The 22084-nt window shown below is 43.2% G+C and overlaps 1 protein-coding gene across 1 annotated transcript in view; it reads right to left on the bottom strand.

Moving 5' to 3' along the window:
• Positions 1-22084, bottom strand: part of ROR1 (receptor tyrosine kinase like orphan receptor 1) — a 166868-nt gene that overhangs the window by 6283 nt on the left and 138501 nt on the right. The window contains exon 7 of the mRNA XM_036351568.1: positions 15156-15367. Coding sequence (XP_036207461.1) covers positions 15156-15367 — 212 coding nt within the window. The remainder of the gene's footprint in view (positions 1-15155; positions 15368-22084) is intronic.

Genomic DNA, 22084 nt, shown 5'->3' with positions numbered 1-22084 from the left:
TAGGCTGACATTTTCCAGGGCAAAAATGCCCTCTAACCTAATTATAAGTGTAAACAGACTTCCAGCAAAACACCCAGTAGGAAGTACAAAATGGAATTGAGGGTTTCGAAACATTAATTCTTCTCTGCAAATATTATTGCAATTAGGTCTCATTTATTTGTTCAAGCAGAGTTTATGGGGTTTGTATTTGAAAACACAGGTCTTATAGGAAAGTTACTTCTGCTAAAACTAATAGTAATGCATTGCTTATCAGCGGTTCTCAACCTGTGGGTCGCCACCCCTTTGGCGGTCGAACGACCCTTTCACAGGGATCGCCTAAGACCATCCTGCATATCAGATATTTACATTACGATTCATAACAGTAGCAACATTACAGTTATGAAGTAGCAACAAAAATAATTTTATGGTTGGGTCACAACATGAGGAACTATATTTAAAGGGCCAGAAGGTTGAGAACCACTGGCTTATATATTTAGGAAATTAAAGCTTATTGATCTATTTGTTCATTACAGTACTGTTTGTAATGGCAAAAGGTTAGAAACAACTTCAATGTTTACCTAGAGGAGAAATCTGATTAATTACAGTGGAGCCAGTAAACAAAATATTCTATAGAACAAATTAGGACTCTTTCTATATACTGATATGGAGAGAGCTCCAAAAGCCTATTGCTGAGTTAAATATAAACTGCAAAGCCCAGCCAGTGCGGCTCAGTTGGTTGAGCATTGTCACATGCAACAAGAGGTTGCTAATTGGATTCCCAGTCAGGGCACATGCTGGGTTGTGGGCTCGATCCCCAGTAGAGGGCATGCAGGAGGCAGCCAATCGATGTTTCTCCATCTCCCTCTCCTTTCCTCTCTGTGAAATCAAATAAAACATATTTTAAAATAAAATAAAAAGTAAAAAACAAAAACCAGTAATACTGTATTCTGCTTTTGTGTGAAAGAGGAGAAGACAAAGACTATATTCGTGTGTCTTTGCATAAAGAAACAATGCTCAGGAAACCACAGTGGCGACTGGGTGGGCACAGAGGTGAGAACTAAGAGGAGGGGACAGAGGTGGAAGATTTTTTTACTTCGTGCCTTTTTATTCTTTTAAAATTTTGAACCAGGCAAAATATGTTACCAATTCAAAAAAGTATGTCATTAAAAAGAAAACATATGACCAATCTTTCCATCAGATTGAATCAGATAATTTCTTCTGCAATCACAGGCCCATCCACTATTTTCCATTTTGCTTATAGGGGCTGGGTTCTTGTGGGCGCTATGGAGTTCCTTTGGGAGAATAGCATGTGGGGGATGGGAAAAGGAACTCACTGAACCAACCCTACTGTTTTCTCTTGCTGCACTCAGATGACTTTGCTTTTGTGACAAGACTGAGCCAAAGGGGTGTTTTCCTGCAGGACATTAAGACTGAGATTTCCATCAGAACGTTTCCTAATGATGCAACTGAATCCAATTTATGGGAAGGTCCCTGGAATGGCATAGAAAGTGTTACTTTTTTTTTTTTTTTTTTTTTTTTTATCTAAACAGGATCCTCTGGCTTTTGGTGGTAGAGAGGAACAAGGGACTGAATAATACACTTCTTTTGAGGGAAAATGGGAATTAGGAACTAAACCCAAGGAATAGTAGACTGATATAATGAGGAATTAGAACTCCTCCTTCCTCCTGCCGCTGCTGAAATTAACCCATGGGCAGGGTGGTGTAATTCAACTCATGTGACTTTGGGCTCATACAAATTGGAATTTGCATCTTGGACTTGTTGCTTTCTATTAATACTCATACAGCATGGACTATGCGCCAGACACTGTTCTAAGCACTGAACAAATATTAACTCATTTAATACAACAGTCCTGTGGCGTAGGCCCTATATATTAGCTGGTTGGCCATGGGTGAGTTTCTTAACTTTTCTGAACCTCTATTTCATAGCTATGAAATAATATAACATCTAGCTTCCATGGTTACAATAGGGATTAGATGCAACAATGTATGAAAGCAACTTCACCTATTAAGTTCTCTTTAAATCAATCTTACTTTTCTTATTAGGGAAGTCATCTAAGAAGTGGAATAACGACAAATGATTTCTAGACAGTCTTCTATAATGTCTTCTATTAAAATAATATATGATAAGTTTCCTCTTGTTAATATTTCTCTGTTGTCCTATAGTTGTTAGTGTTCTTAAAAAAAAAAAAAGTCTTTAAAAAAATGACAGAGACTATATTTGGAGCCTGAGGATGGGTGATGAAGATGGAGGGACAAGAGCCCGTGTGGCAGAGCGGATGGTGGCAGATGGGGAAAGGGAGCGAGCAAGCCAAACTTCGGGGGCTTGGAAGAGAAGAGGACAGGACGGCAGCACCAGCTGGACACGTGGCTCCTGCGGCTTCATGACTAAGAAGCCTGCCCACAGTCCCCTACACGCAGGTGGCAAATGAGCCATTTTACAGGTGAAGAAAGAGGCTTTCAGGAGTATCAAGACTCTGCAGGACCCAAAAGAGCTACACTCGTGCGTGCAAGGCCTTCTGCTTTGGGCCCCGCCATTCTGTCTGAAACCAGAGAAGCCTGCTGGCCGGGAATCCCCGTGGCCTCGGCAGGTCTCTGAGGGCTGGGCCTGGGGCCTGACACCGTGCGGGGCTGTGGGGCCAGCCTTCAGTGTGTGGTCACGCGGTGGAGTTAGAATGGTTCTGCCTCCCTGTTCAGACACTCAAGAGAGTCCATTTCGACCCGAAGTGTGTCTTGCCATATCTTACCAATACCTGGTGGGTCACCGAGCACAGGGTGTCAGCTCTGCTCCAGCCTGTAACAGGGAGGAGGAGGGGTTCGCCGGAGCTAGTCAGAGCCACATGTGGGGGTGTGCTTTGGAAAGAAGCACAGAAAGCAACGAACATGGCAGATTTCACAGACTCTTCCCTGCAAACACCTGTGCTGCAGCCGGCATGGACGTGCCCAGAAAAAGCCGGCTCAGAGCTGGGTTTCAGGGGAACGATTTACACAGTGATTTGCATTTTTTAAATGCTCAAGTTACTTGGTACAAATGAGTCTTAACTACAGACTCATTTTCAAATTTCACATAAATCCTGAACTAGTTAAAAAATCATAAAAACCCTTAAAGAAGCAGCCAGTAGATGTACGGTAACGGCAGGAAATTAGCTGTATTGTTGGGGAACAGATGGTTTACATTATACAAACCCCTTAGGCTAAACTTGTTTAGGTCTGGCATATTGTAAATTATATTTTAGTAATGAAAGTGAAATGACCTCTGCTTGACCTCCAGTGGGGTTTGTCTGTTTGAACCAATGTAGTGGAAAACTATGAAAGAAAATGAAGTCATAAAGTTTTGGCAGTTCAATTTTGGCTCATTTCAAGTTAAGGGGTTATAAATCTGTTTAGTTTCTGTTTGACAAGTATTTGTCATACAGGGATGTACAAAATGTAGAGAAGTGTAAAATACACACGAGGCACGGTGCCAAAGTAAACCCAGTACAAAGGGAGACTGGAATGAATAGGGTCCCAGGCTCCTATCTCTTTATCACTCCCTCCATTAGTTGAATGACAAGATGGGCTCGGTTTATTATACGCTGTAAGGCAATTAAGTACCTTAAAACTGAAACAGGCTTTCAGTTTAAATGTTAACATTTTTACTTCTCAAAAGTAAACACACATCTGCCCCAGTGCGCTTTTAAAAATTATATAATTTGGGGTGGGGGAGAGAAAAATCAAAGCTGATGCAGAAGTTGATACGTTAGTCTCCAAACCGATTGTGCTTCTTCCCTGAGAGCAGTGGTTCTCAACCTTCCTAATGCCGCGACCCTTTGATACAGTTCCTCATGTTGTGGTGACCCCCAATTTCATTGTTACAAATTGAACATAATTAAATTACAGTGATTAATCACAAAACAATATGTAATTATATATGTGTTTTCCGATGGTCTTAGGCGACCCCTGTGAAAGGATTGTTTGACCCCCAAAGGGGTCGCGACCCACAGGTTGAGAACCGCTGCCTTAGAGCAACTGTGGGGAGAACACTAGAGAGGCAAGTCCCTTAGATATGAGTCAGATGTGAGTATGACAGGACTGTCTCAATGGCTGATGTTGATGGCTTCTTTCACCTGAGTGCTGAATACAAAGTGGGGACAGGTGAACCTTCTAGATACATGAACCTGAGATAGGAAAGCAATGGGTCATGGGGTTGGGTTTTAAAAAATTTCAGTTATGTAGGTGGCAGGTGGGTGAGGAGGACAGACTCAGTGATTTTATCTCTTTCCACCTTTGGGAAGTTACACCTTAGGTGCTAATACATTTGAAATGACTCCTCTGGGTGACAGGGCTTACTGCTAAGCTTCCATTTCCTGCTTACCCCACCTAAGTGATTACCACCGGAAATGAGGGGAGAATTGTGGGAGGGCCACCTACATCTGTGTGCAGCAGGGGTCCCCTCTGTGACTTTTGGCCTCTAACCTGAACAGGGTATGAATGCTCTACTTTTGAGTCTTACTTGAAGCCGACACACAGATAAAAAGCAGAGCTACATTCCCTGGGACAGGAAGGTGGCTCCAATAGCAAGGGGTGAAAAAGAACTGAGGTTCATATTCATGCAACCCACCCCGGCCCCTCCAGGTCCTGTGCTGGTTCCTTCCCTATTCCTGAATGCCCCACGACTGCTGCCCTTTTACAAATCTTCCTTGCTCTACATTTGCTGATACTAGCTGGACACAAGTGTCTGTAGGAGAGCAGGTTCCGCATGATAGCATTGGTCCTGAGGCCCCTCAGAGGAACAGTGAAGCAGATCCGGGCCCTACTGAAACCACAGGGGTAATCTGGGTACCAGGAGGACACTCCTAGGTCCTTTTTCTCTTTGGAAGCACAGTTTCCCCTGAGATCGGTACTGCTTGGAGACTTACTTGCTCTGTGAAGCTCAAGTACTGACCAGCATCCTCTATAGCAGAGCAGGTATTGGAATCCCCCCTCCCACCTCCCCCGGGCGGAGGGGCTTGTTAAAACGCAATGCTAGGCCCCACTCCGAGAGTTTCTGATTCCGCAGGTCAGAGAGTCTGCATTTCTGACAGGTTCCCAGGGATGAGGGTGAACCCACATGGAGGCTTCACGTGGAGAATCACTGCTGCATGTGCCTATGCCTGGGTGTGGGTCAGACAACGGCTTCGTGATCTGGGTGCCTGCTCCTTGCCTATGAATGACCACAGAGTGTCTGAAGAACCTGGTTGAGCAACTCTGACTGACACAACACAGAGAACGTAATACTCTGCTTCAGAAGACGCTTTGGAAATGCCAGCGAGAGAAAAATGTCGGGCCCATTGACTAGTACTGACTGGGCTTATATTCTGCATGGCTGCCGTCTTAGCAAGAGTCATTGAAATGTAAGTCACTCTATAGCTTGGGCCACGGCATCAGCTTATTTTCTTCGAATGTGCAGCCAATCGTGGGGGACATATTTTAATAGCTGCTTGCATCAGTCAGCTGATAGTGTAAATACTATATACCAAAAGAGTATCCATACAGAATACAATAGGCCCTCCGGTTACATCAGAGATCCATTCCTACGACGCGACGTAACGGGATTTTCGCCATAAGTCGGAACCCACCTACATAAGCACCTATGTCACTCACATGAGGCACATACACAGCAGTAATGAAGTGAGACAGTAAAAAAAATTTAAAAGAAAGATCACAATTCCTGACCTTTACTTGTGGTAAATAAATAATAAAAAACATAAAGCACATGTGTACATATATCGAAATGACAGAACTTTTTTTTTTTTTTAATAAATAAATGGGAGATGGCGACGTAACCACGAAAAGACGTCGTTGAGTCCAACGTTATCCAAGGACTGCCTGTAGTATATTAGCCATGCAAGAACCGCGTAGAGAGGGTGCAGCGCCTATCCTAGATGCTTGCCATCTGAGGTGAATACTAGGTAGCATGTATCGAACACCAACCATGTGCAAGACACTGAGATCATAATAATAGCTATGATTTTTTGGAGTGTTTATGTGCTACGCTACGAGTACTTTATGCACAGTAACTCATTTCATCCTTACAACAACCCTATGAAATTGGTCACTGTGACTATAACCCCCATTTTACAGATGGAGAACCCGAGGACCAGAGCAGCTAAGTGATCCCACATTACTAGGTTGTAAATTCGGATTCCAGAGACTCTTCTGAATGACTACACTACAGTCCCTTGTCTGCTCTCCAGGTGCTTAATGCATCAATTCATTTAATGCACTGTGATGAGGATCACAGCCCTGTGACATTTACACTACGATTTCTCCATTTTTATGGGTCAAAAAAACAAAAAAATCAAGGCATTCCCTGGTTAAGTAACTTGCCTAAAATAGCACCACTATTAAGTGGTGATGCCAGTGATTCTCCACGCGAAGCCTCCATGTGGGTTCACCCTCATCCCTGGGAACCTGTCAGAAATGCAGACTCTCTGACCTGCGGAATCAGAAACTCTGGGAGTGGGGCCAAGCACTGCGTTTTAACAAGCCCCGCCACCCCGGGGGGGTAGGGGGGTGGGGGTTCCAATACCTGCTCTGATATAGAGGATGCTGGTCAGTACTTGAGCTTCACAGAGCAAGTAAGTCTCCAAGACAAGTGGTGATTTTGTCAAGACTCAAATCCAGCCCAGCCGGTATGGCTCAGTGGTTGAATGTGGACCCGTGAACCAGGAGGTCATGGTTCAATTTCGGTCAGGTTTCAGGCTCTATCTCCAGAAGGGGGCGTGCAGGAGGCAGCGGATCAATGATTCTCTCACATCATTGATATCTCTACCTCCCTCTCCCTCTCCCTTCCTCTCTGAAATCAATAAAAATATATATTTAAAAAAGAGACTCAACTCCAAGCATGTCTGACTCCAAAGTTGGCATATTTTTCTGGGAAGAAGTGACAATTTTCATTCAACCCTCAAAGGGGTCCATAATTTAAAAAGCATGAAGCCCACTGGTATAGAAGTGGAATGTCTATGAGCAACTGCTCTGGTCCCTGATGATCGAGACCTTACTCTAGATCAGTGGTTCTCAACCTTCCTAATGCCGCGACCCTTTAATACAGTTCATGTTGTGGTGACCCCCAATTTCATTGTTACAGATTGAACATAATTAAAGCATAGTGATTAATCACAAAAACAATATGTAATTATATGTGTTTTCTGATGGTCTTAGGCGACCTCTGTGAAAGGGTCGTTCGACCCCCAAAGGGGTCGCGACCCACAGGTTGAGAACCGCTGCTCAAGATCCTCTGTTGTCTCTACAGGTTGACTGGGATAAGTGAGCTGAACTTTACAGAAGCCTTTGCCTGAATTGGGCACAAGAGCCCTAGAGAGCATATGAAATTGAGTTTTTTTTTTTAGTATCTGGACTTGGCTGTTGACAGGAATCTGTTTTACTCTAAAGCCGATTCTCCTTTCTTGTGCATTTTACTGGTTCTTAGGTAAACAGTGTTCGAATTGTGAAACAATCGACTCCACTCATAAATGGAAATGATTACATTTTACAAGCTTAAAGGCCACAACCATTTTATTTTAGGAGGTTATGGACATTTTCAAAGACTGCAGTCGAACTAAGTGCCTCTTGGCTTATGCAAGCAGATTCTAGAGGGAGTTTCAACCAATCGTTTGCCACATTTGCTCAGAGTTCAGCGGCACTTCTCTGGAAGTGATTTAACATCAGAAACAGTTCTTTTCTCTGTAACGTAGCTTTCTAATAGTTGGTTTGAATGTCTGGTGGCAACCAGGGCTGATTCTGTGGGGGAGTTGCTTTGCAATGTCAACGGGAGAGATTCTGTTCTCCTGGAAAGAGGCAGCACAGATGCCAGTAATTTTAGTGTCAGCGGGGCCACCGCGGGCCTGCCGCGGGCCTGCGTGTCTCAGTCAGCCCCCAAGTTGAAGCAATCAGGTGAAACGGGCAAGAAGCACTGGAGCTCTGGACCTGGGCCTGCCCGGGTTCGCGTCTTGGCTCTGTCACTTACTAGCTGTGTGACTTTGGGCAAACCCTTAAGTCTCAAGCCTCGGTTTCCTCACCCCACAACTCAGGCTCGAATCAGTACCTACTTCCTAGGGTTATTATACAGATTCTGTTGAGATAATGGGTGTGAAGCTCTTCAGCTTGTTCGTAAGACCCGTTCATAATAGAGCCCTGTGCAATACTCACTCTCCCCGCCCTCATTACCAGACCGTCTCCACCTGGTGGGCTGCATCCAGGGTGTGAGCTGGGTGTGGGACAGTGGATTGGTGCTAACTGGACGGGCACGAGGAACACCCTGTGTGCTTCCCTCCCCTCTGTCCTCACCCCCGGGAATGCTGTGGGCTGCGGCGCCTGCAGCTTCCCCCTCGACCCACATGGCCCTGCACACAGTATTTGGTAGTTGATTAAAAAGTCTGTGGTTGTTCATATTATTGCATTAACAAAAGTAAAAGGAACTTCTAGCTGATGAGTACCTGTGAGGTGCCAGACATACTCCCTTGAGGTGGTAAAAACATCTCTTTTAGAGCAGATTGGTGGTTGCCAGAAGGGGTGGGGTGCAGAGTGGGTAAAATGGGTGCAGGGAGTCAAAAGGTACACACTTCCACTTATAAAGTAAATAAGCCGAGGGGAGGTAATGTACAGCGTGGAGACTATCATTAATAATACCGTATTGTATATTTGAAAGTGGCTAAGAGAGTAAATCTTACAAGTTCTCATCACCAGAAAGTAAACTTTTGTTACTATGTATAGTGAGGAATGCTCACGAGACTTGGGGTGACCATTTGACAATATGAACAAATATCGAATCATGCTGTTTACACCTGAAACTAATATAATGTTGTATGTCAATTATATTTCAATAAAAAAATTTAAAATACCTCTTTTAAGTACTATTTTTATCCTTGCTTTATAAGTGAGAACAAAAAGGTTCAAAGTACTCGCTGAAGATCTCACAGCCAGTAGTAAACGACGGAGCCAATATTTGTGATCATATCTCTCTGCCTCTACATGCTTGCTCTTTGAAGTATGTCATGCTGCCTCCCAGAAAGAGACTAAGAGAAAAATGTGGCTGCAAAGGTAAGTTAGGGCCAGAGAGTCTGGACTCTTGGGTGCTGGGAGAGAGAATTTTATAACTTGAGATTGGTCCTTCCAGAATCATTATATTGAGTGGGAGCTCAAGTGATGCCAGAGATGAAGTCAGCATGAGAGAGAGAGAGAAAGAAAAAGAGGACTGGCAAACATTAGAGGATGCTCCCATTTAGGGAATTATGGGAAGAACCAGGGAAGGAAACAGGAGGAGATAGGAGAAAAGCCAAGAGAAAAAGTATTTCAAGATGGTGGTTAAGAGTATCAAATGCTCCAGAGAAATGAAAGAGGATGAAGCCTGGAGAAGGTCATTGGATGAAATGACATCACTGGAGATTCCAGGGAGGTCCCTGTCAAGAGAACGATGAGCTCAGAGGCCTGGGAGACAATGGCTTTAAGGGAGTAAGTGGAGAAGTTGCTGAGGACATTTCAGTGCCAAGAGTGGTGACATTGGGTAAGGCCAGGGGTTTCCCAGGGGTAGCGGGACACAGTAGGCGTTTTAGGTGGAAGGAAGCATCTTGCTGGCAAAACGGACAGGCCCGGAGAATATAATCATGAGTCAGGACATTCAGCAACTACCTTGGCTGGAAAGGAGGAGGAGAGATGAATTGCTTTTGGAAGCGAAGAAACAGAGAAGCTGGCTAGAGATGAGGTTGAGAAATAAAAGACAGCTACCAGCTTCAGAAAGCTAGGCAAATCCAGCTTCCTCCCCAGTGTTCCTCACATCAGCCAGAGCGGCAGGAGTTTGACCCACAGGCCAACTCAGGCTTTGGCCGTAGCCCTCCCCCAAGCCCACGCTTCTTTGCCCCTCATTCTCAAACTCCTCCATCCCTTCACCTCTCTGTGAGCCTAAACCCCATGCAGTGAGTCACAGAGGAAAGGACAGAACAGGGTTCACCCTCGGTGTGAACAGGGTTCCTGACTCTCAGGGGAACATGTTCCACAGCTTTTCTCCCTTAAAAGCACCCTTAGCGACTGCTCTCTTTTTCAGACACATGAGAGTTGGTAGGGTCTAGGCAGGAAGTAGGGAGAAGGGAAGTTAGGGCTTACAGGCTTCTCAGATGTGGCTTGCTTTCCATCGTTCTTTTAAAGAGCACCTAGTCAGCTCGGCCGGCATGGCTCAGTGGTTGAGTGTCTACCTATGAACCAGGAGGTCACGGTTCATTTCCCAGTCAGGGCACATGCCCAGGTTGCAGGCTCGATCTCCAGTGTGGGGCGTGCAGGAGGCAGTGATCAATAATTCTCTCTCATCATTGATATTTCTATCTCTCTCTTTTTAAGTAAAAAAAGCACCCAGTCAGATTGTAAAATTGTAATGCCTCCTTCGTTCATGTATTGCTGGAGTACTCATCAGGAGATTTTAAAGATGGAAATGATAGGCGATTATCTAATCCCACCCAATGGCTTGAAATCTCTGGCTGAACAAGAGAAAATAAAAATACACAGTCCTTTACAATTACATGAACACAGCCTGCCACTTCTCTGAGCAGCGGAGACCTCTGACACTCAAAGAGGCTTCTCAGGGCTGCAGGGCATCTGGGGGTCAAGCCAGGGAGAGCATCTTCATTTCCCAACTGTTGAAGGCTCAGAGTGAAGATGCCGCTCTGGTCAGGCCAGCGGCTTCCTTTCCTCACAGATCCGAAGGAAACTCGCCCTCATCAAAAGTTTTAACCATCACCTCTCTGGAGACTCACGCCAGGTCCTGTCAGCCAGTCTGTCTGCGGAGGCCTGGTGTCCCTCCCTGACGGGCACGGATTTCTCATCTCCCAGAGGAGCCTCTCCTAATCCAAACACTCAGGCGGATAGTAGCAGCTCGGCAAGTGCAGAAAGATGGAAACAGAGAGTGTGAACCCTGAAGGGCACATTCACGTGGATAAATAAGAGGGAGAAATAAGGATAAGGCCCGCCTCCATCCTTCCTTCCTTTTTCATCCCAGCCGGCAAATGTCCTTTTGATTTTATGCTGGAAGGTGTTTGTTTTCAGGACTTTTTCCTCCTCCATTCTTATGCGTGTCCTTCCTTTTAGATTTTATAGGTACTGGAATATTTATGTGTCGGTGACCTTTGAAAGCAGCTTCAGAGGTTGGCTGTTTACAGTTAGGAATTTTCTCTAAGGTCTACAAAGCCCTTTGTGCTTTTTCCAGGAAAGGCACTCAATAAGAACCAAAACAAACAACTGCACAACTCAAATCTGATGGGAGCCAAATCTCTTAGGAGAGTAAGAAAAAAAAGTCTGCATTTGTTTCTGTTGCTTCTTCCCTCCCGCCCCAGTCAAATCTGCTTGAGTCGTTGCTGCTTCCCGTCAGGTTCAGAATTGCTTGTGAGATGTTTATGGCTACATTGGAAACCTTGTGTTGGAAAACATCTTGACACTGGGAGATTTTGCAAGGCACAATTTAAAAATGGCCCCAAAATGATGAAAACAATACTCACATCGCCAAGTCTTTGGGAAAAGTTATCCCAGGATATTTAACATTTGTCTCTATGACCATGGAGGATGGAGGACTATTTTTGCTCTGGCCAAATTCCACATGACAGACTCCACCATTGAGGATTACAACTGTTATTCAGGCCAATAAAGGATTTGTCACAACTGGGGTGATGCCTGTGGTTAGTGTTCAGCTAGAACTGACCAAATGGAATCCCATTTAGTTGTTTGCCTGGCCTCCCACTCCCTCTTCCCAGTATCATTTGTTCTGCAAAAACGTTTTTATGGGGTCAGGCAAGTGGAAGGGCTTTGCCTGGAATTGAAAAGTCCTATATTCACATTTTGCCTCTTTTCATTACGAGCTCTTTGACCTTGAGCAAGTTAATCAGTTTGAGTCTTATACCCTGCTTGTACAAGAGTGATAATAATACCTATCTATAATAATAAAAGTGTAATATGCTAATTAGACCAGACAGCTGAACGACCTTCCGGATGTCATTCCGGACGTCCTTCCGGACGAAGCCGCGGCAGTGGGGGCCAAGGCAGAGGTGATTAGGGGCAATCAGGTAGGCAGGCCAGTGGTTAGGGATAATCAGGCAGGCATGTAGAGTAGTTAGGGGCAATCAGGCAGGCAGGCCAAGTGGTTGTGGCAATCAGGCAGGCAGGCAGAGTGGTTAGGGGCAATAAGGCAGGCAGGCAGAGTGGTTAGGGGAGATCAGGCAGGCAGGCAGAGTGGTTAGGGGAGATCAGACAGGCAGGCACAGGTGTTAGGGGCAATCAGCCAGGCAGGCAGAGTGGTTAGGGGCAATGAGGCAGGCAGGCAGGTGAGCAGTTAGGAGCTAGTGGTCCTGGATTGTGAGAGGGATGCCTGACTGCCACAGGGATCGGGCCTAAACTGGCAGTTGGACATCCCCCATGGGGTCCCGGATTGTGAGAGGGTGCAGGCCCAGCTGAGGGACCCCCCCGCCCCGTGCACATATTTCATGCACCAGGTTTCTAGTCTATAATAATAAAAGGGTAATATGCTAATTAGACCAGACATCTTCTGGATGTCATTCCAGACATCCTTCCTGATGAAGCTGGGGCCAGAGGGAAGCCAGCCTGGGTCCCGGGTGCCTGCCAGTGGCCAGAGGAGGGAAGCCCGGGTCCTGGGGGCCAGAGGGAAGCTGATGCTGGCAGCCCAGGTCCCGGGTGCTGGAGGGAAGCCGGTGCCAGCAGCCAGGGGAAGGAAGAGGTACTCTTGCACAAATTTTCGTGCATTGGGCCTCTAGTCTTCTATAATAGATATGAGATAACAAGGGTAAAAGATCCTGATATAGTTCTGGACAATTCTATCAATCAACAAATAGTAACTTTCTCTATGCCACAAAGCTCTCTGAGATCTTTACGTGAAAGACTGCATAAAACCAAAACCAAAACATTGTGCCTGTTGGAGATCACGTGTTGCAAAAGAAACATTCACTAAAAATGAAATTGAGTTGCAGATGGAGGCTGACCGACAAAATGGATAGTCCTCCCACATGGAAATGACATCCCCCCTGGCTCCTGCCATGGCACAAGGAGCCCACCTCTCCAGGGTGGTGGCTGTACAGTGAATGCTGTAACCAGACTGGGTCTCTCTCCCACTCAGAGTTCTGGTGTCTCTAAGGCTCCTTAACATTTAATAACAGAAATGACAGGGAAAGATTCCCATAGAAATAAGACTATTGCCCTAGAAGTTTAGAGTCATGGTATATGCAAGAGGTCAACTAGGTGATACTTCATGAATGTATAACAATATTAACCCTGCATTTTCTTCTACTACCTTCACAAAGATTAAGTGGAAAGTTTCATAACGTGTACTAGAGGCCCAATGCATGAAATCTGTACAAGAGTGGGCCTTCACAGCCACAGCAGCTGCCTTGATCCTGCGGCTGCAGCCCCGGCTTCATCCACATCCAGAAGGACATCTGGAACCACTATTCGGTTTATTTGCATATTAGGCTTTTATTATTATAGATGATGTACGATGTCGGCTAGCAAGCAGATAGGATGTCAAAGGAGATGAGCCTCCACCACACCTGTCCCCCAAGCCACTTAGTGAACTCTGGTTTCCCGGGTCTGTGGTTTGTTTTTTTCCCCCCCTCCCTATGGTAAAAATTCACACTTAAGAGAACAGTGGTTTTGTTTGGGAAATAATACTTAAAATGAATTGTTAGCATTAAAGAAACCTCAAAACCTTACCAACACATATGACTTTACAATACAAACATGCTAAGACCTTTTAAGTAAAAAATCCGATTGCAAAGCAAAATCAAATCAAATGAGGGCTGTGTGTCAGTCACAATTATGCTATTCTACTTATTGTGTAAAAGGATTAGTTAAGTGAGTGTGAAGTGTGAAGACATTTTTTCCTAAAACTTTGTTAAAAGTGACGTAGCTTCTGTTTATGAGGGTCAAAAAATAATATGACCTCCAACCCACAGAGAAGATAAATATTTGTCAAACAAATGAATGAATGTTCCTTTGGAGTTGCACTAAGAAGAAAAGACAGGCTTTTGGATGCAGAATCTTAGATTATGTAAATGAAATCTCTTTGCCGAGGCCTGGGATTGAGGGGCTGGCTTTCCGGAGAGAAAGCCTCTGCTGTGTTTCAGCTCCAAGACATGGAGCATGTGCTCCTTGAAGGCAAGGGCCAGTGACCCTGGGTTCTGTGCCAGGACCTCGAGCAACCCAAGTGTTGAAAGATGTGGAGGAACAGCTAAAAGGAAGTGGGCTGCTTTAGCACAGACAGAGGCGAAGGCAAGCTGTCATTAAACAACATTGAAAGATTTTAGGAAAGATAACGTTTCTCTTAAAATACACATAAACCAAAGAGAAAGGGACTTAAGTGAGGTGTGAAAAGAATATCTTTTGTTGTTGTGACACATAAAATTTGCTATTAAAAAAAATTTTTTTTTGTTTTGTTAATCCTCACCTGAGGATATTTTTCCATTGATTTTTAGAGAGAGTGGAAAGGAGGGGGAAAGACCCAGAGAGAGAACAACAATTGGTTGCCTCCCATCGATGACCTGGGGCCGGGTATAGAGCCTGCAAGTGAGGTACATGCCCTTGACTGGAATCGAACCCACGACCCTTCAGTCCATGGGTCAACACTATCCACTGAGCAAAACCAGCTAGGGCAAATTTTGATATTTTTAAGTGTACGGTGTAGTGGTGATAGGTACGTGTACATTGTTGTGCAATAAAAAGGGTTGACAGTGAATAATGTTGGCTCTCTCTCTTTCTCTCCCCGCCCCTCCCCCCCAGCCCTCCCCACTCTCTCCACCTCTCTACCTTTCTTCATCTCTCTTTCAGTTTGATTGGAAGAGTATGGAATTTCCTTCTTGGAGATTTTGAAAACAGCTGAGTCCTGAGGGGCTGGGAGAGATGGCCTCCTAAGGATTCCTTTGCAGTCAAACTGTGTGGGGAGGCAGCGATGGGGCCTAGCACTGAAGTGGACACACTGAGGAAAGAATGTGCAAGCTCTCTCAGATGCAGTCAGAGATGCACGGCTACCTGCAAGCGAACCCCAGCACTTGTGAACCTGAGTCTGCGTCATTTGACTTCTAAACTGGGGAGGGTTATAGGTTTGCTTTAACCCGAACTGACATCATAAATGCTGCCGCGCTCTGCTCACTTTACCTTGGGCTTATACGCGTTCAGCATAGACATCTCCACGTTCTGACCTCGGACGTGCTTGGGTTGCCTCTGCACGGGTGGCGACGAGGACTTCTGGTTGTTGCGGCAGACACAGATGAAGAAGAAGAGCAAGGCGATGGCCAGGGGAATCGCCACGCTCGGCACCAGGATGTACAGGATTTCCATCTTATTCTTCTCCTTGGAATCCTTCGAATCTGGGTGCAGAAACAAAAATTTCAAAGAAGAACAAAAGTTACACAAGTTCCAATACCATGTATACTATTACATTGCCTAGTTTAAAAGGACCTCCTATTCTTTTATACATACAAGTCCACTGTGAGAGAAAAAAAAAAAAGAACCGTTGCTGATTACAATTTGTTTCCATCAAACCTTCAACATAATTTATTGAAGTTTAAAAGTTTAAAGTTCAAATGTTTAAAAATTGCAGAGGGAAATTATAAAGGCTTTGCATGTGTGTGGGTCCCCCTCTGAGGCTGCCTCTCCCTAGCATCAGACCTGCTTTTCTCTCACACCTTAAAAGTTAAACGCCAGGTGAATGGACTGTATACATCCATGAGCATTAATGTGGACCACAGGGCTCTTCTTCCACTGGCCGCCAGCCCAGATCAAACACCGCGACCTAATGTTCCAGAAATCATGCCATTGTCTGGGCTTGTTTGGACACACAGGGCCAGTCCTGCATCTTCCAGAGTCAACATCACTAAAGAATCCTGGCCCAGTGTCCACAAACCCAATGGCCTGAGAATATGGGGACCTGAAGGCAGGGCCAGCTCGGTCTCTGATGAGCTGTGAGACCCTGAATAAATCACTCACCCCTCTGGGCTTTTCTTGCCCGCATGCACCAAGTATGTATTTTGGATAGTGTCTATCATTCCCTCCCGTGCGGCACCATTGTAGAACTTGATACTTTTTTGAAACCCAAGAATTCTTCCTAAATGGTTTCATATGAACTCAATAATTATGAGTGGTAACACTTTGAAGTGTATTTTTGAAATCTTATACACCCACGGTACCTACAGTTGCTTGGGAAAGAACATAATACAGAGAGAAGGACCTTAGGCATACATTTCTTTTTATTGGTTTGAGCCTGGCCTTTAAAACTAAGTACTTTAAAAACAACAACAACAACACAACAACTAAGTACTTTGGGCATATATTATCATTAACTAATTATTTGACTGATAAAACAAACAAGAATTATGGGACAGCTTTTATAGGGGTTGCATAATACACGCCCTGATCACCAATAACCTCATCAACTATCTTGCGTTAAGAAAATCCAAAGTGTGGCAATAAAGATTGACACAAAATTCAGAGATGACTATTTACTTAACAAAAGAATTAACCATGCATCCATCCACTCATTCTCCCACTTGTTCAGTAAGTCAATAAACCAAAGCGACTACTGACAAGCACTCTTCTAGGGTCTGGGAATACAAAATTAACTTCGACATGTCCTTTGCCCTCAAGGAACTCATGGGCTAGTAAGGAAAACAGGGAAAAGATAAATACAATACGCTATTGGAAATGCTAGAAGGGAAGTATGAATACAGTGGTGAAGAGTCCCCCAAAGTCCCTGTAAACAGTGAGCTTCCCTTGTACATATAAATGGGAATATACTTGCACGTACCTTCTTTGGGAACCCGTGGTTCAGTGAGATAGAGCACTAATCACATTGTTTTCTCTTCACATAAACAGAATCAAGACAAGAAGTTCAGAAGGAGTACCCAAATCTGGGTGATGGGACTGCTCTACGGGTTAACCCTCAGAGGGCTTGGGGAGGGGTAAAATTTGTTTAGTAAGTCTTAATATTTATTGAGTATCTTCTACTATTATGAACAGGGGCCAGGTACTGTTCTAAGCACTTTTCATTAACTCATTCATTTTATCCTCATAACCAGTCCCAGGAGGCAGGTGCCATCCTTAACTCCATTCTTACAGGTGAGGAAGCTGAAGGGCAGAGTGGTTAAGTAACTTGCCCAAGGACATGCAATTAATAATTCAAAGCTGGGACTCCTTCCCTGTGGTCTTGCTTCACAGCTCCTGCTCTAGCCACCACACCACATGGCCAATAGTTTGAGAATGGCTGCTGTTGTGCACCTGCTTTCTCATGGTAGGGTTTCTCTTGCTTCACGGAAGTAGGAAGGACGAGCGAGGCCTGAAATGTGGGGAATGACAGTGAAGCTTTGCCAGACGTGCTACTTTAGAACTCCCCGCTGTATACACTGTGGCAGGTAAACATAACCCAGGCATCTCTGGGAGGCCATTCTAATCATTCTAGCCATTAGGAACTGGTCTCATTTGTAACAAGTGTGTCTGCATGTGGGTGGGTGGGTAGACAGAAAAAAATCACATGGAAGAGTGTCTACCACAGGGCCCACCAGATAGATAGACAGATAGATAGATAGATCTCGATCATCAATCCAGCTATCCATCTATCCTCTTTAGAAACAGTGTAGCAGAATGAAGAACATGTATGTGTTAGAGTCAGAAACTCTACAGACGGCCTTTGTCGTTATCTATGTAACCTCCGTAAGGCACTTAGCCTCTCTGAGCAAACCCGTCTGTAAAATGGCAATGTTAATACCTATTTCATAGAATTGATATAAACAATAAATGGAGTAACAGTGAAAGTATCTATTCTATACCTGTTACAAGTCAATCCCTCAATATTTACCTCTTATGCTTAGAGTAGGAAATGATGCAGGAGTGAAAGCTTTGGGCTGGGGATTTTAAATAACCTTAAGCAAGAAACAACCTCTCTGACCTCCATCTCCTCATTTGTTCAGTCTTATTTGGTTCACGTGAGAGATAATGTTCATGAAAGAACCTCGGAAAATTGAAAACTGCCATGCAGTTGTGGGGTGCTCTGATTATTAACATTATAAAACACTTTCATATTTGTCAGTACCACAAAGGGAGAAATCCCTCTTGTTATTCTTGGATTTTCAGTGAAATCATTATGAGGGTAACGATCACAAAAGAAATGAAGCTCATTTAGTCCTAACGTAACGCTAGTCATTTTTTTTCTGGCCCGGAGTTTTCACAACAAGGGAAAGCAGGGCTCTCACCTGTCTGGCAAACAAAGGAGTCTATTCTGTACATTCCGTATCAGATTATTCTCAGAGCGCCTTTGACTGTAAATGCGAGGTCTGGGACAAATCCCCCTGTAGGTCTGCCGCAGAACAAACTTCAAGAAGCTAAACTCTTTGAACACAGTCAAACTTGGCCCCTTCAGGTTCATGGAGGATATGCAAGTGAGCACAATGTCTTCTTGCCAAGTGAAATAATCAAGCAGAACAATACGTGGTGGAGTTGGAAGTGACAGAAAGCAGCTTCAGGCCTATTGTAAGTCTACCATACAACAGGCTCACTTTCCCACACAGCTCTCTGCACTTGGCCAGGAGGGGAGTCAGGGTCTGGCTCAGGAAAAATGTATAGGAAAACATTCCTCAGAACAACTAATGTTACTCACAGAAAATTAGAACACGAACATTTGCCCAACCTCTTTTAAATGTCCTAGCATTTTTATTCGTCATTTTAACCCAATGTTATCTTGATTTTACACATAGAGAAATTGAGGCCAAGAAAGAACAGATAATTTGACAAAGCTAGAAAGAGGTCAAGTCTGGGTTGGAATGCAAGCCTGTCTGCCTTCAATACTTCCATGCTTTATAAATTATATTACTAATAAAAGCTAACATACTGTATGAAATTGTTTTTATCATCTCCTTAAGAGTCCAAGGCTCCCTCTCAGTGAGGGCTAGTATCCAGCAGAGACCATACATGAAAAAGAATCACATTAGAACAATGGACAGTATTCTTACTATGCCCTTTAAAGGGTAATGGACACCTCCAGTGCATTGCAAAGAAAATTAGAATGGTGAAGATTTTTAATACTTTGGAGTAACTGCTTAAAAGTAAAATGCACATATTAGTTACATCAAGTTAATCCTTGGGATTTCTGGGACCAACAATTTAGTCTGGATCACATGATTAATTTCCTTTTAAAAATCAATTTGGTATCACAGTTTACATCTGACATTCCTGTTTTATTTTTACGATGATATTCAATACTTTGATTAGTAATTAAATAAAATAGAGAAAATACTCCTTTCTTATCCTGGGCTAAAACAAGGTACACATGATTTCTCATTCAAGAGGTACTTCTATAAAATGAAACCTCATCTGGGATATTACTTTTGAGTTAAAACAACAAAGTGCTCAGATTTGCAGCATGGCAAAGGTAGGAAGAAATCTTACAGAAAATCAGAATTCAAAGGAAATTAAATGAGTTAAATTATGATCTTGTTTTGAAAAAAAATTTAAAACCATAAAAAAACGAATAGGAATTGCTACCATTTATTAGTTGGAAACTATAAAATACATTGGTTGTTATCATTATTGATGTTTAAGCAGGTGCCTGCAAGCCAAATGGAAATCCATGGTATTTGGGCCTTCAGTGGGCATGCTGGGCCCAGCCGTTCATACTCTCGGTTTAATGATGGAAATGTTAAGTAGGTGATCTATTTGCCTTATGCATTCTCAAATGAATTCTTAAAATAGGACTCTGTTAGGCCATATACAGTGATTAAATTTTTTCTCTGCAGAAAATGTTTTAATCACAATAACTAGGAGGACAATAATGCATTTGTGAACACTTGAGAAAAATCTCAGTAACTGGAGTCCACACGAGTTCACTAGAAGTTTCTAAAATTCCCAGGGCTTCAGTTTTCTCCTCTATAAAAGGAAAGAGTTGGGCTAATCTTTTCTTTTTAATTTAAAAACTTTAAATCATGGTAAAAGCACATAACAAAACTTATCATCTTAACTATTTTGAAGCAAACAGTGGTGTTAAGTATATTCACATTGTTGTACAACAGGTCTCCAGAACTTTTTCATCCTGAAAACAGAATTTCTATACTCATTGAACAACTCCTCGTTTCCCCTCCCCCCCAGGCCCTGGCAACCATTATTCTACTTTCTGTTTTTATAAATTTGACTACTTTAGAAATTTATATATATAAAAGCCAAGCTACCAGAACACCAGAACTGGAATGACTGGTTGCTTTGACGTGCACTGTGGCCCTGATCAGCCCCCTCCACCCTGATTGGGGACAGGGTGTCCAGCCAACCTCCTGCGTCCCCCCCGCCCCCTGCCGGCCCAGCCCTGATCGGCCCCAATCAAGGCAGGCTGGCCTGACCCTACCCATGCATGAATTCGTGCACTGAGCCTCTAGTTTTATATAAATGAAATCACATGGTATTTGTTTATGATTGGCTTTTTATTACTCAGCATGATGTCCTTAAGATTTATCCATGGTGTTGCATGTGACAGTATTTCCTTCTCTTATAAGGTTGAATAATATACCATGTTTTCTTTTATTTTTAAAGATTAAAAAAATTACTTTTTAGAGAAAGGGAGAGGGAGAGAGAGAGAAAGAAACATCTACATGAGAGCAAAACATCAATCAGCAGCCTCCTGCATGCTCCCTACCAGACTGAGCTGCAATCTGGGCATGTGTCTTGACTGGGAATTGAACTGGCAACCTTTTGGTGCATGGGACAACACCCAACCTACTGAGCAACACCAGCCAGGGCTACACCATTATTTTCTTTATTCATTTACTGATGACATTTGGCTTGCTTCCACCTTTGAGGTATTGCGAATAATGCACAATAACAGGGTTCATTCTCAAATATCTCTTTGAGATTCTGCTTTCAGTTCTTTTGAATAAATACCCAGAAGCAATATTGCTGGATGAATGGTAGTTCTATTTTTAATTTTTTGAGGAATACCCATATTGTTTTCTATAGTGGCTACCACATGTTGTCTTCCCACCAACAGCACAAAATAGTTCTAATTTCTCTACATCTTCACTAACACTGGCAATATATATATATATATATATATATATATATATATATATATATATATATATATGCTATTCAAATGGATGTGAGGTGATATCTCATTGTGGTTTTGATTTGCATTTCTTTAATGACTGGTGGTATTGAACATCTCATTCTCATGGACATTTGTTTATTTTCTTTGAAGAAATGCCTATATGTCCTTTTCCCACTTTTTAAAGTGAGCTAATCTTTAAGGGCCAAAATTCAATAGTTTTTATAAAATTAAATCTTTTTTCACTTCTAATAGCATTATTTTAGAATGGTAGACCAACCACATTTAAATGTTAGCAAAACATTTGATCGAGTGTTTGTCCTTATGGACAAAAAATGAAGGCTAGACAATATGAGATGGGTTAGGAATTCACCACATGCCTGCACTCTAATAGTTTTAATCAGCAAATCACATCAAATCGTGGTGGGCTATGCTTGAAGAAACCTGTCTAACATCATCATCAAGTACTTGATGATGACATGTTTCAGACTTGAAAACGGCCTGAATCTAGGAAAGATACCTAACTGACTATAGAAAAAAAAGTTTTTAGAGGACCAACAGGCTAAAAGAATGACCTGAAACAAACAGTTGAAATTTTGCAAGTAAATGTAACTTTCAGTTAGGTTAAAGACCTTGTCTAGAGAAGTCCATGATTAAGCAAATCTACTAAGTACTTTTTGATATAACCAAACCAAAGCAAAACAACAACAACAGCAACAAAATCCCCAATATGTTTTAGTGAAGACTTGAAGGCTCAGTTGGACCCAGCAACATCATGATGAAACTGCTCATATATGGCACTTATAGCAACAAAATACCCTTCACTGGCAATACTAAGTCATGATCAAGAACATCATGGTCCTCTTCTACCTGCTCTGGTAAAAATACACCAACACATGTCTTCTACTCTAAGAGTTATATTTTTAAGAAGGTCTTTGAAGAAGCAAGAAACATCCAGAGAAGGAGGAGGATGGGTAAGAAAAGACTGGAGGAACTACATGCTCTT

Source organism: Myotis myotis, unplaced genomic scaffold, assembly GCF_014108235.1.
Source record: "Myotis myotis isolate mMyoMyo1 unplaced genomic scaffold, mMyoMyo1.p scaffold_m19_p_2, whole genome shotgun sequence".
NCBI classification, from domain to species: domain Eukaryota; kingdom Metazoa; phylum Chordata; class Mammalia; order Chiroptera; family Vespertilionidae; genus Myotis; species Myotis myotis.
This window is presented reverse-complemented; position numbering and strand designations above follow the sequence as displayed.